The following is a 14,766-nucleotide window of genomic DNA, read 5'->3' as shown; positions in this document are numbered from 1 at the left end:
TAACAGAAACTTGCATTTTAGATGATAAGGATGGGCCAGGGTGGCCTTCCTAGCTTCACTGCTCAAAACTCCTATTGGAATACAAAGTTGTTCTTTTTTTTTTTTTTTTTTTTAATTTTTATTTATGATAGTCACAGAGAAAGAGAGAGAGAGAGAGAGGCAGAGACACAGGCAGAGGGAGAAGCAGGCTCCATGCACCGGGAGCCCGATGTGGGATTCGATCCCGGGTCTCCAGGATCGCGCCCTGAGCCAAAGGCAGGTGCTAAACCGCTGTGCCACCCAGGGATCCCTTTTTTTAAGATGTATAAACACTTCTATAATTCTGAGATTCTCTCTTTAGTTTTTTTTTTTTTTTTTAATTTTTATTTATTTATGACAGTCACACAGAGAGAGAGAGAGAGAGAGAGGGAGAAAGACAGGCAGAGACACAGGCAGAGACAGAAGCAGGCTCCATGCACCGGGAGCCCAAAGTGGGATTCGACCCCAGATCTCCAGGATCACGCCCTGGGCCAAAGGCAGACGGCAAACCGCTGTGCCACCCAGGGATCCTCTCTCTTTAGTTTTTGAAACTTTTCTTTTTTCCCTATTCTTTCTTTGGACAAAATGGATTCAATCCCTAGCAGGCTTTTCCTTAGGATATGTCTGTCCTTTTGAAAGAGTTTTTGGTGTTTTCCCAAGGTCTTTGAGAGATCAAGGTGGTCTAGTACCTTCTGATCTTCTTAAGGCCCGTTAGTGTATCTCTGTAGCCTTTTCTACACTCTTTTCCAAGGTATATAACACCAAGAGTCCTCCCATTTTGACAGGTTATCCAGAAGCATTTGCTGGAAGTGCTCTGTGTGGGATCCTCTTCTTTTGGGAATTATGTATCAGAACATTTGCTTTGTATATCAGGGTTCTCAGGACCTTCAGCAATTCTTCGTTCCCTTCACAAATTCTACACAGCTGCTAACATGCTTTGACCCTTGCTCCATTTTTATTCTGGGATGAGTAGGAGAACCTTAACACCCATTTTTTGATGAAAATGTTTCTGTGTTTCCTACTGCTATTCTAGGTTTGTCTGTTTTAGTAAATAGATCTGAGAAGATTCAGACTAAGCTGCTTTGAAGACGTTACCCCAAATCAGAAATCCTTTTTTTAATGATATGAAGCATCTGATGGCATAATTTAACAACCTGATAGCATTTTTCATTTTAATACTGTTAGAGTAATTATATGTAATTTGAAAAGCAAAAAATACTCAAAAATTTTGCTATTTTTTTTTATCACTTACGTCCTTCTTGGCCTTAATCTCTGATCACTATATGGAATCAATGCCACAAGCTGGTTTTCTTGCCCTAAAAGTAAAAGGTTTAGAAATTTATTAACATAACATACAGTGGCTTTCTACCAAAATCTGGGTCTCATCTTATCTCTCTGGTAAATTGCTCTCGAAATTTTCAAAACTTATCTAGTAGACACAGAGTTCCAAACAGATAACATATTTTTCATAGTTTGATGTCTAGCTATGACTACAAATAATACAAAGAATGAGAAAGAGTAATCTGTTTACTGAAAGTCCCAGCTTTTGGTAGATCTGAATTTACCAAGACTTCTTTCAACTATTTTCCACGTAGATTCTGATTTGGTTATCTGGATAAGAACAGAAGAAATATTGCTACCTTAATGTCCTAAAATTCTCTAGAGGTTACTAAACTATGCCCCTTGAAAACCAAATCTGACATATAACAAGTCTCATGCTTTAAGAGAGCATACAAAATGAGGCTTCCACAACTCATACAGGCCACACACTATCTACAGTAACTCAATTTAAAATCCATCTTTTATTTCTTAGGTTGGGCTATATCCATATACTTAAATGCATAAATAGATCTTTAATAAACAATTTTTCAATCTTATCAGAAATGTGGCTCTTTGTACTAACTCTTAAACCACTATAGTCAAATTATTTTAAGCTTCCTATAATGCTTCCATTATTCCTCCATGCCCCTTCTACCAATTCTCCCCTCATGTACACACACTACCTCCCCACACCCACATGTAAATATATGTTATAATATATATTTTTCTCTCTGTATGTACATGTATCCTGTCTTGTTTGGGGGTATTCATTTGGCTAAACTACAATCCTGCTTAAAAGAAATCTTTTTTTTTCTTTTTTAAATTTATTTATTCATAGAGACACAGCTAGAGAGAGAGGCAGAGACACAGGCAGAGGGAGAAGCAGGCACCATGCAGGGAGCCTGATGTGGGACTCGATACCGGGTCTCCAGGATCACTCCCCTGACTGCAGGCGGCGCCAAACCGCTGCGCCACCAGGGCTGCCCTAAAAGAAATCTTTTAGCTAATATGCTGATATCCATATGGATAAATGTGGATAGAGAAAAATATGCAACTCTGCTCACTGGCCTTGTTTAGATCAATAATCTCAAGCGGCCTTTAATGATGTCAACCATCATACAATACTCCCTAGTTCACACTCTCAACTTGCCTCTCCAAAATCACAATTCTGTAATTTCACCTCTTGCTTCAAGTTGCCAATAGCTCCTTCCATATCCTCACTCTTAGCCCATGATGTGGTAAACAAGAAAGAACTTTCACAAGCTACCACTACCACATCCACCCACCTATTTCTGTATCTATATACTACCTTTTCTCCTTTTACAAAGAGTAAACTGTAGGTGCTCCTCTGTAAGAGCAGTCACCTAAACTTGTGCACTACATCTAATAATTCTCCCATCTCCTGCATTAACCATTGTTTTTCCTCATCAGCAAACATATTATTCACTCCATCTTTAAAAAAAATTCCCTCTCCTGGCCTCATAGCTCCCTCCAGCTACCACCACTCTTCTTCTTTATATATATACTATTATACATACTATATATGCTATTATATATATACTATACTATATATATACTATATATATGTATATATATAGTAAAACTCAAAAAATTTTTTTACTATATAACTTCACTCCTCCTGTGCTCTCTTGATCCCACTCTGTATATGCTATACATGCTTATGCAACTTGCCAAGCTGTTCTTTTAAAGGTGTCCACTACTCTGTATCTATATCATCAAATCCAATGGTCGGTTCTCAGTCCTTATATTATCTGATCTGTTGGTAGCATCTAACAGTTCCTTACTCTCTCTCTCTTTTTTTTTTTTTTTTTTTTTAATTTTACTTATCTACTCATGAGAGACCCAGGCTGAGACACAGGCAGAGGGAGAAGCAGGCCCCACGCAGGGAGCCCTATGCGGGACTCAAACCCGGGTCCCCAGGATCACGCCCTTGGTCAAAGGCAGGTGCCAAACCGCTGATCCACTCCCCTCACTCCCTAGTCTCTTCTCCTTAGTACACTTCCTACATTTATTTCCAGGACACCAGACACACTAGAATTTCCTCCTTCTCCTTTGGCTGCTTTTTCATTGTCTTTGCTAAATCTTTATCATATCACTGACTTTGAAATGTCACAGAGCCCTATGGTTCAGCACTACAGTGTCTTTTTAATTTACACTGATTGCTTGGTACTCTCATCCAACTCAGCTTTAAGTACCACCTATATTCTGATGACTATAGCAGAGGCCTTGTACTTGAATTCCAGGCACTTATTGTAACTACCTACCTACTGAATATATCCACTTAGATGTCAAATATGCATCTCCAGAATTATATCTGTAAAATAGAGCTCCTGATCTCTCCCAGAACATACACATACACTCAAATCTTTTCTCCATTCTAATAAAGAGCTAGCTACTTCCATTCTTCCAGCTGTTCAGACAATAATACTTTCCGGAGTCATCCTTGATTTCCTATCCACTTCCAGGCTACCAAAAAGCCTATTGGCTATACCTCAAAAACTCATCCAGTTGCTAAAATAGTCCTTTTTTCTCTCCTCTGAGCCTGAGGCACTAATCCCTTCACTTAGAAAAATCCTTTCATTCTCCAACAGCTATTTACCCCTGCAAAGATAAAACCATCACATTCAAAAGGCCAACTCTCTCTATATATAAACTTCCCCAACCCAGGGCGTTATTAGAAACTGGTGTATATTCTATTGTCACGTTGTCCTTCCCTCATGGTTTCTCCAGGGCTCCCTATCAACTTCAACCAAGAACAAAACAAGATTAGCACAAGGTATTTTTATTATTTCCATTGTGGCCACTTTTACTAAAATTTGTCTAGCCTACAAACAGCACATGAAGATTATTCCCTTCTGGATTTCCCTATGATATACCACAAACTGATTTTTCCCCCATATTGCTCATCTTCATTTACCATCCCTCTTCGTGTAGTTCCTCTTAAGAATGACTAATTAGGGCATGACTGGCTTCTTACTATTCTTTAGTTCATGAATAAAAATATTAGGTCACCAAACTACTTAAAATTGTTCCTAAAGCCCAACATGTGATTATGACCCCCTACTGATGCCAAATAGTTCTAAAATGTTTCAGTCAAGTGATAGTACGTATCTGCTATTGCAGGTGGGAAAGAAAAAATACTAGCGGTAGACGGGTGGTTTTCATGACTTCTTTAGGAACCTTAACCTGTGTATTTTTTTTCTAAATGTTTATGTTTGTTTCTCTGTGTCCCTTTAACTGAAGGCAATACATGGTTTTGACTTTAATCCTAAAAGAGTTTTAAAACAAAGGACTGTGCTTAGATCTATGGATTTTATATTACTTGTGCGAAAGCCTGGAATTACTCTTTAAAGGAAAAACAACACAGCAACACATACCTCTAGGAATTCTTCCCGTTCCTTGACAAGTGGGGCAAGTGACACTATCTCTTCCTGTAAATTCCACATATGGAAACTGAGAGACATCTCCACCTCTCCCATCTTCATTATGGACTTCATTATTAACCAGTCCATTCCTCATACTTTCAGTTGATGTGACTCCATCATAAGCATCTTCTTTATTTGAATGCAAAGGCAACTGAGAAAAAGACTTTCCCATGTCTAAAAGAAGAAAAATCTTACAGTAAATTTTAGAGAAAAAAGTATACATCAATACTGTGGGATTTTTATACGAATCTAATTAATATAGAGCAAACTACAAGGGAATATTCAAATTACTTTTGATTAGAATTATATTTAATGAAAGTAATGTCTGAAACAAGGGAGCCAGGAGTCCAAAGTGTTCTTCCAACAAAAAATTATAAAATGATATATCAGACTTATGATGAGAAGTCTACACTTCCCTAAGGGTTCTCTGAAAAGAAAGGGGCCTTCACTTTTCTTAGAATAAATAAAACAAAAACATTCTATCTTTAAACCAATTAGTGCTAAATGCTAAAATTGGTTTAAACAGATTATGATTACCTATTATATGTATAGCCAGGTAAATCTAAAAGACTACAACTACCTCCAGATAGACCTCAGGCTATACTTTCTAATTAAATTCTTCCTTCCAGTTTATCTCTTAACTCAGGCAAAAGACCCTGAGGGTAAAGCATCCCTATGGAGGGAAGCAAAACTAACACCTCAAGCAGTAAGAGGCAGCTTGACTAATGCAAGACAATGACGGATCTAACCTAACCTTTACTGCCCACCTGCATGTACCCACCCACCTTTTCCCCACATTTTCCTTATATAAACTCAGAAGTATTTTCTGCACTTGAGACAGTTTTTTGAAATGTTAGTCCGCTGTCTTCCCCATGCTGGCCTCACTGAACTAAATTCCTTTGTTTCACCACCACTCCTCTCTTTGCTTTTGGATTTTGTCAGTGGTGAGTGGTTGAACCTGGTGTGTTTGGGACTCCTGGAGCCAGGTTCTCTTGGGCCCCTAACCCCTGGTTATAAGTTCAAAGTAGTATTTTTTAGCCTTATAAAATTCATTCCCCTTTGTGATAAATAAAATCCACAATTCTTCTCATTCTCACATTTCTAGCCTTAACGTTTAAACATTTGCAACAAAAACTAAAAAAACCAATCATGCAGATTATTTTCATTCAACTGCTGGCAGTTAAAATTATGAAATTAGTATTCCAAAATATTTAATATAATTCACCAATATAAAAAACAAAATTTAGAACATTAATTTCAAAATTTTAATGATAGTATCTAAAAATAACGGGAAACCAAGTAAGAATAAGTAGTAGTACTTATACATACACCACGCCTATACTAAAATAATCCTTGCATGTAGGTAATGCAATAGCACTGCAGTTGAGTAACACAATTTTAAGGATGAAGAGAAAAGTCATAATCCAATCTGCTGATATTCGGAGGGAAAATTAATAAAGAAGGAAAGCATAATTTAAAAATAACATTTCTTCTCTTTCTAAATTTGATCATGTATCTTTTACCAGTTCCTAAAAATAATTATAGACATTTATATGAAGAGATAAACATTTCTTTTAAAAATTCTCATTGATTTGAGTAAGGAAAACTCAGTCATTCAAGTCACACTATCATATGAAGAAAAGTTTTTTTAATACTGGCATGCCATCTAAGTGTTGGTATCATTGAAACATAGTGTATATAGCAGGATAAAAAATTATACAACTAGGAGACAAATTTAAAATTGTAGAATGAAGATGCTTACTTTCACAATTTTACCATTAAAAAACAAACTACACACATTGTCCATATAAGTTTAAAAACATAAATGATTTTGTAATTTCCACAAATGCATTATCTTCTTCTTCTCTTGGTTTGTCTCAATGACATTAAACCCAAGCAAAAAAAAAAAACAAAAAACAAATAAATAAATCCAAGCCAAACGAACCCTTGCCAATCACAGATAGTTGAGGGGTGAATTAACATCACTGTTCCCACACACTGACCTATATGGAATATCAGCTGAACAGGGATGGGAGGCCTCAGTAGTGAGGTCTCAGGCATCCTTTTTGGGATCTCAGTGAACACAACCGGCGTGTAAGGTGCACCGCACCAGAATGCTTTGGTGGAGGGTGAGGGGAGACACAGAAGGCAAGATCAAGATCAAGTGGCTCTCAGCATGGGCCTGTTTTCTATTCCTATCTGTTGTTTTGATGACTCGGCCTCTGACAGGTGTTTGTTTCAGCAAGGCTAGCTGACAGGCACCAGACTTTTGTCAGGTACTTCGTATCCCCGCCCCCCGCCCCCACCGGATTTTCCTCACAGGGAAGAAACATTTACCACTTTTATTCCTGGAGACTCGCCGGTGTGTTTATGAGGAGGTGCTATGCCCCCTTCTCTTCCCTGTAATCCATGTTTTTCCTCACAATCTCTTACTGAAAACCCAACATGGATCTAAGGCAGCGTAGAGAGATTTAAAAAAAAAAAAAAAAAGAAGTACAGCACTCCATCCAATTTAAAAGGGTCATGATCTTCTGTGATAACGAAGTAAGCCATCACCTTTCATAAGCTACATAAACAAAACTCGGCGCACAGACTACTCCGGAGAGGTGAAAGGGCAAGGCAAGCCTGCAAGACAGCTCCACAACAGCAACACCAGGCCCCCTGACCGCGCAAGGTGTGAGGGCCTGGAATCAACCCTGCGCTCCGGGCTCGGGCCAGAGCCTGGAGCCCCCTGGGCAGGAGGCTGGGTCCGGGTAGGAGGTGACACAACACCGCCATCACCCAACCCTGAAAGCGCCTCTGTGGTGGCGGGCGGGCCCGGCTCCCCTGCGGCCTCTCCTCTCCCCCCCCCCACCCCTACCCCCACCCCCGTCCGTCTCGGCTCTTCCCAGGGCGCCGCTGCTCTGCTCCGCTCCGCTCCGCACGAGGGACGGGGGGGGGAGGGGGCGCTGCTCGTCCAGGGTCGCTCACCGTCACGCGGGGCGCTGCGCCGTCCGGAGCTGCTCCCGCGCGCAGAGGCCCGAGGACAGTGTCACGGGGTCGGCGGTCGCGACCGCTGGGGCTGGAGCGACAGGCCTGCAGGCGCCCGGCCGCCGCGGATACGGGGCGGGGGAGGGGCGGCCAGAGGACGGCATCAGCTGAGGCCGGGCGCTGCTGCAACCTGCGTCCGCGCCTGCGCACAGCGCCTTCGTAGGTGGGTGACCCAGGCGCGGGCCCCACGCATGCGTCCTTCTGACCCTTCGCTACAGCCCGGAAGCGCCGCGGCGGCTCTAGTTTGTTCACCCTGCAGGTTCTGTTGCCTTGGTCTCCCAAGACCCAGAGGTTAAAAAAAAATAGTCGTCCTAGCCCTCGAAAATTTAAAAATAGTATTAACCCTTTTTTTTTTTTTTCTTCCTATCAGGCTTTTTCCTTTAGCAAAAGGAAAAAAAAAAAAGACTCTCTGCCTCAACCCTCAGCTGAGCAGCTTTGCCGGTCGTCGCTGACGCTCGCGACGCTGGGAATGGGATCAACTGGTTGGTAGACAGGCGTCGGGCAGCCAAAAAGTCACATCCTTTAAAATTTAGAAGCTTTGACTTGGTAGAAGGAAGCTAAGTGCGGCAGGAGCCCTGTCTTTTGTTCCTGGTTGGTCTGGTGTTGCTGGTTTTGCGCGTAGGTCACCGTCCTCCACCCCCTGGTCCCCTAAGTCCCAGGTGAGTGACCGCGGTGGGAGCCCAGCCCGAACCCCGGTGCTTCCGATCGTCGCCGGGCCTTGAGGCTAGTGTCTCAAAGGCTGGGCTGTCTCGTTTGGAATAACAATACGGAGTTGTTTTAAGGATTGAGTGAGATCCAGAAAATACCTGTCAAGCGCAGACTAGACTCTGTTGCCTGCAGAGAAATTTTAACGTTTCATGAATGTTAGCTGCTGTTACCATCATGGTCACCGCATACCTGGGAAGGAAGGACGGAAGGAAGGAATGGAATTTTATTTCTCTTTGGGCAGGACCGGTTTGTTTCGCTGGTGGAATATGAAGATACGTGAAAGTAAGAAATACAAGTCAAAATAATACACAATTTTTTTTTTGAAGATTTAAAGTTACTACAGCTAAGTCTTCACAATGTTGGTGAACATGCAATCTCATAACATGTATTAAGACTATTAAAATTTGGGGGCACCTAAAAAAAATTGGGGTGGGGGCACCTGGCTGGCTGAATAGAAGCAAGATGGGACTCGATTTCAAGGTCCTGAGTTACAGAGCCACCTTGGGTGTAAAGATTACTAAAAATAAATTAAATAAACTAATTTTTGGGACTTTAATTTTCTCATCCTTTGGTGCAGCAATCTTACCCTTTGGAATTTATCTTAAAACTAATGAGAACTCTAAAAAAGATTTATGTACAAAGTGTGTTCATTTAACCTAAATGCCCAACAATGGGGCATTGATCAAATCATTTTCAACCCCTCTTGTTTAGCCAAATCTTCCGAAGGTGAAGGAAGAGGGCAGGGAATGGCGTCTTCCACTAACATTATTTGAGTTTTCAAAATAAATAGCTTGGTTTCAACAAATCATAATCTTGGGGACCCTCCGCCTCCCAATGGAAAACAGAGATACACAACAGTATTTTGTATACATTTTCAAAGAGTTCAAAGTTTTTCTTGAAGTCTGTCCATTAAGACTAGAGTAAAAACCCTAGCTGTAAAATAATTAAGGATGGCAAAAAAAAAAAAAAAAAATAGGTTATAAAACCCAATTAGATAAAGATGGCTGTATTTAGACCTAAATCAGTAGTCCCAGTAATGGTGTTGTATCTGCTAGCCATTATTTCTCCTTGTTTTCAAAAGTGGCTTTGGGAAATGATAATTATGAGTTAGAAATACAGAGGCAGGATTCAATCATGGTATATCAATACTAGGTGACCCCTCATTTCTTTTCAGAAAACTCTGAACAGTCCTCTTTTTACGGTTTTTTAAATGTCCTATTAAAAAATTATTTAAATCGAGTTTAACATTTAAAGGAATAGGTTTTAATTTTCACTTATGAAATGAGACACCCATGATTCTGGTTATAGGGGTTCTTCAGAGTTGCTTCAGTGGCCACCAAGGTGAGGAATGGTGGAAAGATGTCCAAGTAGGTTTGGTGTTTTGTGGATTGTCATTGTAAAAAATACAAATGCCCTAAGCATATAATCTTCTAATATAATACAGTAAATGTCATATGAGAATGAGTGAAAAAAAATTACTTGAACATTTAAAGTTTTAAGGGAGCTCCTATATAGAGAGTGCATCACTTCCACATCTAGTTATCCTCTGGATGGGAGAACAGGGCTAGCTGAGGACAAAGCACAGCTGATAACCCACAAACAACAGCCACCACCTCACCCCACCCCTGGGTGGGATATGTGTGGCATTCCTCACGAGGCTAATGCTAATGCCTTGCTAGAGGGAAAAGCAGTCTTCAATTTGACAATGGAAAGCCTCCAGTATCTCGTAAGGTACTTAGCATATGAAAATCCTTTTGGAATCTCCCTTTTGCTTACCTCCCCTAAACTCCTGGGTATATAATCAGCCATTCCTCACAAGCTCAGGCCAAAAGCTCTTCCTGCCCACAGATCCTTTCTCCATCCCTTAATAAAACCACCATTTTTGCACCAAAGTTGTCTCAAGAATTCTTCCTTGGTCGTCGGCTCCAGACCTCACCTGTATTCCAAAACTTCATCACTCTGACCTTGAAATAGTGTTTTTAAAAACCTAGTTAGAACCTGTAGTTAGAGTTATATTTTCTCATTGCATATTAAGTCTGAAATAGGAATTGGAAGTAGGTGAGAAGCTAAAGATTCCTGAGTATTCATTCCACATGTATAATTACCCAATATAACTCCCTATCATGAAGGATAGTTGGAAGGCAGCCAGGCAAGAACAGGGGGCCCCACCCTAAATGGAACCACCCTTAAAAGAAATTTATACCACCCTAGAAGGAGCCCTCCATCGTTTCCCAAGTGACAGGTGACAAAAACCTGATTGGATTACAGGCACAGGGAAGGTTAATCTGATTAAAACAGCCCACTAACAAGCCCATAATAACCCATAGAGTTAGAAAGTCCTATTGCTACCCTCTTGGGTCCCCTCCCTCGGGAGCTTTGTACTATCATTTTGCTGTCACTCCATAAACCTTGCTTTGCTGCCCACCACTTTTCTCTGGTCTGCCTCTTCATTCTTCAAAGCAGCAAAGAACCATGGTCTCCAAAGGAAAAAACCCTGCAACAACTAGTTACCTGGTCTTCTAGAGTCACCCTTTACATTAATAAGCAAATGAAATACCTGAACCCGGCAGCCCGGCAGTTTAGCGCCGCCTTCAGCCCAGGGTCTGATCCTGGAGACCCAGGATCGAGTCCCACGTCGGCCTCCCTGCATGGAGCCTGCTTCTCCCTCTGCCTGTGACTCTGCCTCTCTCTGTGTGTCTCTCATGAATAAATAAAATAAAATCTTTAAAAAAGGTAAGAAATAACCTGAACCTTCTCCTGTAAGGAGGCAGAGGTAGGGGTCCTCAGAAAGAGAAGTCATTTTAGGTCCTCAGCTATTTCCTGTGATATTACTGCCTCAACTTGCCCTAACACACTTCTTACAGAACTTCCTAGGTGTCAGAATTACAAATAAAAAGCAAAAACCTCAATAGTTAATGATTTTAAGGAAACAAAGAGAATGTAAAAACTAACATCTCTAAAAGCTGAGACATAGCCAAACCATATCAAAGACAGTAAAAGAGTGGTAAAACTACCCCGAAGTCCTGTGTTGTTTCAAAAGTAAGCCAGGCCCTGCATTTCTTACCTGAAAGAAGGAGCCCAAGATGCATCCAGTTTATAACTGCTCTTTGAGTACACTGATAGTCCCTTCTCCTTGTCCAGTAGTTACCTCTGCTAATTGTATCAAAGTCTCCGCCCCAGGAGGAGCACAAGCTTTATTAACATAACAGACTATTGTTATGTTAAACATAGGGTGTATAAGCATGTTTTCCAAGAATGGTTGCACAATGCTATGCCCACTTTTCCTTGTAAATGAATGACAAAGCTTCCATTTCTGAAGATTCATCCTTACCCTAGATAAAAGAAACCCACTTAACCCACTTCTGGAGTCATGGCTTTGGGAGTTATTCAGTGATCTCCTTAGTTGCTGTAAATAAAGTTTCCTTTGTGTGACAACTCCACCTGGTGTAGTCTACTCATCAAGGAGAGAACTCATGTTACTTCTGTTCCCTTATACCTTTTCTTCAAAGGAGTGCATTCCCCAGTTTTTCTAAATATTTCTGAGAAGGGCTTACGACTCTGTTGGTAATTGACTGTCATTATTTTATGTGCTTTGCTCCTGGCTCAAATCTTGATCACTTTGTGCTATCTAATCACTGCTTCTGGATGCTTCTTTGCTCTCCATATACCTCTGCCATGTGTTTAAACACGGCTCCTTTCCATCATTTTACAATCAATGAACAGAAAGCTGTATGGACAACAAACAGATTACCAAAGACTTGTAGAAATAAAAAGGGACTTAAGCACAAAAAAAGGAAACAAAACAGTACCACGCTGATCTTTATTCAAGTTTAAAGTTCATTTTATGCCAAGAGTCACATAGTGATCCCCTTTCTTCCTGAGCCCAATTGTCCATCTCTTCCCTGGGGGCCTCCTCTGACTCTCTATTGAGCTTTTCCTAAATTCTAAGTACCAGAATCCCTTTTTCTCAAGCTGCTGCAGATGAAAATGGAGAATTTCTCTTATACAGACCAGTTCGATGCTATCTTTATCTCAACCTCTCTCTTTTGAAACTAGCCTGGAGACTTATTTTTTTATAACAAGACCTCCCCTTAATATTTGTTCACAAACAGCAATATCCTTCCAACCCTTTTGGAATGTGGTGATACAAGACCTCCCCTTAATATCTGTTCACAAACAGCAATATCCTTCCAACCCTTTTGGAATGCAGTGATACTGTTATCAAAATTTTAGAATCCTTTCTCTTTTGTTCCTCTATTCAAAATAGAATGATTAGAACTTAAAGGGACTAATAAAAATACGGAAATTCTTCCTCAGAGATGCCAATTATCAGTTCAAGCACTGGATGAAACTGTTTATTCTGTATATTCAGTGCTGCCCCACAAAAATATAATGGAGCAACAAATGCAAGCCATATATGAAATTTTGCATTTTCTAGGTAGCCATGTTAGAAAAAATAAAAAAATAGAATTGTAATAACCCAATATGTCCAAGACATTATTTCAACATATAATAAAGATAATAATGAGATATTTTACTCATATGAAGTCTTAAATTTTCCTGATTCAATTTAGATTAGCCACATTTCAACTTCTTAATAGCCACATGTGGCCAGGACATATTCTTTTAGACAACACAGCTCCATACAATAACACAAAACTACCCTAGAGTTCTTAGGATTTTTTGCTGACAAAGAGCAAAAAAGCTTTAGTTTAAGAGAGAAAATATCATTTATACTTTACCTTAATATCTATTGAGATTTTCGTGCTAACCCTGAACTTTCCTTTAATTTTCATCGTGCTTTTTCTTTTTTTTTTTTTTTAAACACTGAGTTCGAAAGCCTCTCCACACTAAGACTCCTAAATTATGACAGTTTGGTATGGCTTGGGCTGTTAACCTTATTATTTGTTACGTTTTTCCGACATGGGACCCCTAGCAAAGATTTTGGGGAATTTTATGAACCACATGCAACCACATGCATAGGATGACTTCGTTTTAGATTTAAGACAGAGGAGACATGTAGAAGCTGGCATACCTACAAGATATGTCAGAATATATGTATTTAACATTTTAATTTCAATTCTCAAAGTTCTTAACTTTCAGTGTGAAATATTACATGTTCAATTCTGCTGATCTCCAGATTAGTCTTCAAATTTCAAACACCAGTAATTAATAATGACAAATATTAGCATAAGAAGAGGGTGTTGGGCATCAGTACAAGACAATGTCCATTCAAGTCAGTGTTCTACTTTGAACAGAAACAATGTGTGTTTTCTGAAAAGACCTATTTTAGCTCTAAGAAATCAATCTCAAAAATAATGTCTTTCCCCTCTATATTGCCTATAATTTAGTGACGTAAAGGAGTAAATCAACAAAACAATGAAATAATGTATATGAATAATAGAAGAATGCTATCTAAGTACCACTAAAAGATTTATTAAGATTCCCTTGATAAAGTTAGGAATGTGTAGGAGATTTTTAATTTATTTTTTATTTCTTTAAAGTATTATTGGGGTATAATTGGCATACCATTAACTGTACATGTTTAAAGTATACAACTTGAGAAGTTTGAACATATGCATGTACTTGTGAAACCATTAACCATAATCAAAATAATGAATATATTCACATCCACAAAAATTTCATTGTGTCTTATAATTCCATCTTGCTCTTCTTCCACTGATATACTTTCTTTCATTATAGATTAGCTTGTATCTTCTGAATTTTTCATTAATGGAATCAAACATTATATACTCTTCTTTTCCTAGATTTTTTTCATTCAGTGCACTTATTTTGAGATTTATGCAACTTGTTCCAAGTACCATAGTCCATCCCTTTTTATTACTAAGTATTCCCTTATAAATATGTACCACAATTTATTCACTTGTTGATGGATATTTCGGTTACTTTCAACTTTCTGGCTGTTATAAGCAAAGCTGCTGTGACCATTCATGTACAAGTCTTTCTAAGACATGTTGCTTACATTTCTTTGAAGTGTATACATAGGAGTAGAACATCTGTGATAGGTTTAAGTTTGAAGTTTTAAAAACTGCCAAACTGTTTCCCAAAGTGGCTCTATCATTTTATATTCTCACTGTTAGTGTTTAAGACTTTCCTTGATCCATAACTTTGTCAATTCCTAGAATGGTCATTCTTCTTAATTTTAGGCATTTAAATAGGTCAGTACTGGTTTCTTATGGTTTTAATTTGCATTTTTTAAGGGTTACTGATGTTGAACATGTTC

At 39.4% G+C, this 14,766-nt stretch overlaps 1 protein-coding gene and 1 long non-coding RNA gene across 3 annotated transcripts in view; one reads left to right on the top strand and one right to left on the bottom strand.

Moving 5' to 3' along the window:
• TMEM106B (transmembrane protein 106B) overlaps positions 1–11,675 on the bottom strand; it is a 29,647-nt gene extending 17,972 nt beyond the window's left edge. Inside the window, exons 1-3 of one of the 2 annotated variants that reach the window (XM_038556954.1) lie at positions 11,587–11,675; positions 4,737–4,958; positions 1,271–1,334 (exon numbers count right to left, since the gene is read on the bottom strand). In XM_038556954.1, coding sequence (XP_038412882.1) covers positions 1,271–1,334; positions 4,737–4,958; positions 11,587–11,611 — 311 coding nt within the window. In that variant the 5' untranslated portion in view covers positions 11,612–11,675. Of the gene's footprint in view, positions 1–1,270; positions 1,335–4,736; positions 4,959–7,754; positions 7,958–11,586 lie in introns of those variants that run through there. The other variant, XM_038556955.1, reaches the window with a different exon arrangement.
• On the top strand, positions 7,976–9,495 carry LOC102156909. Its single transcript, XR_005369474.1, has 2 exons — positions 7,976–8,073; positions 8,185–9,495. It is a non-coding gene; the product is annotated as an uncharacterized LOC102156909 (long non-coding RNA).
• Positions 11,676–14,766: the final 3,091 nt, after the last annotated feature.

Source organism: Canis lupus, chromosome 14, assembly GCF_011100685.1.
Source record: "Canis lupus familiaris isolate Mischka breed German Shepherd chromosome 14, alternate assembly UU_Cfam_GSD_1.0, whole genome shotgun sequence".
Lineage (NCBI taxonomy): Eukaryota > Metazoa > Chordata > Mammalia > Carnivora > Canidae > Canis > Canis lupus.
This window is presented reverse-complemented; position numbering and strand designations above follow the sequence as displayed.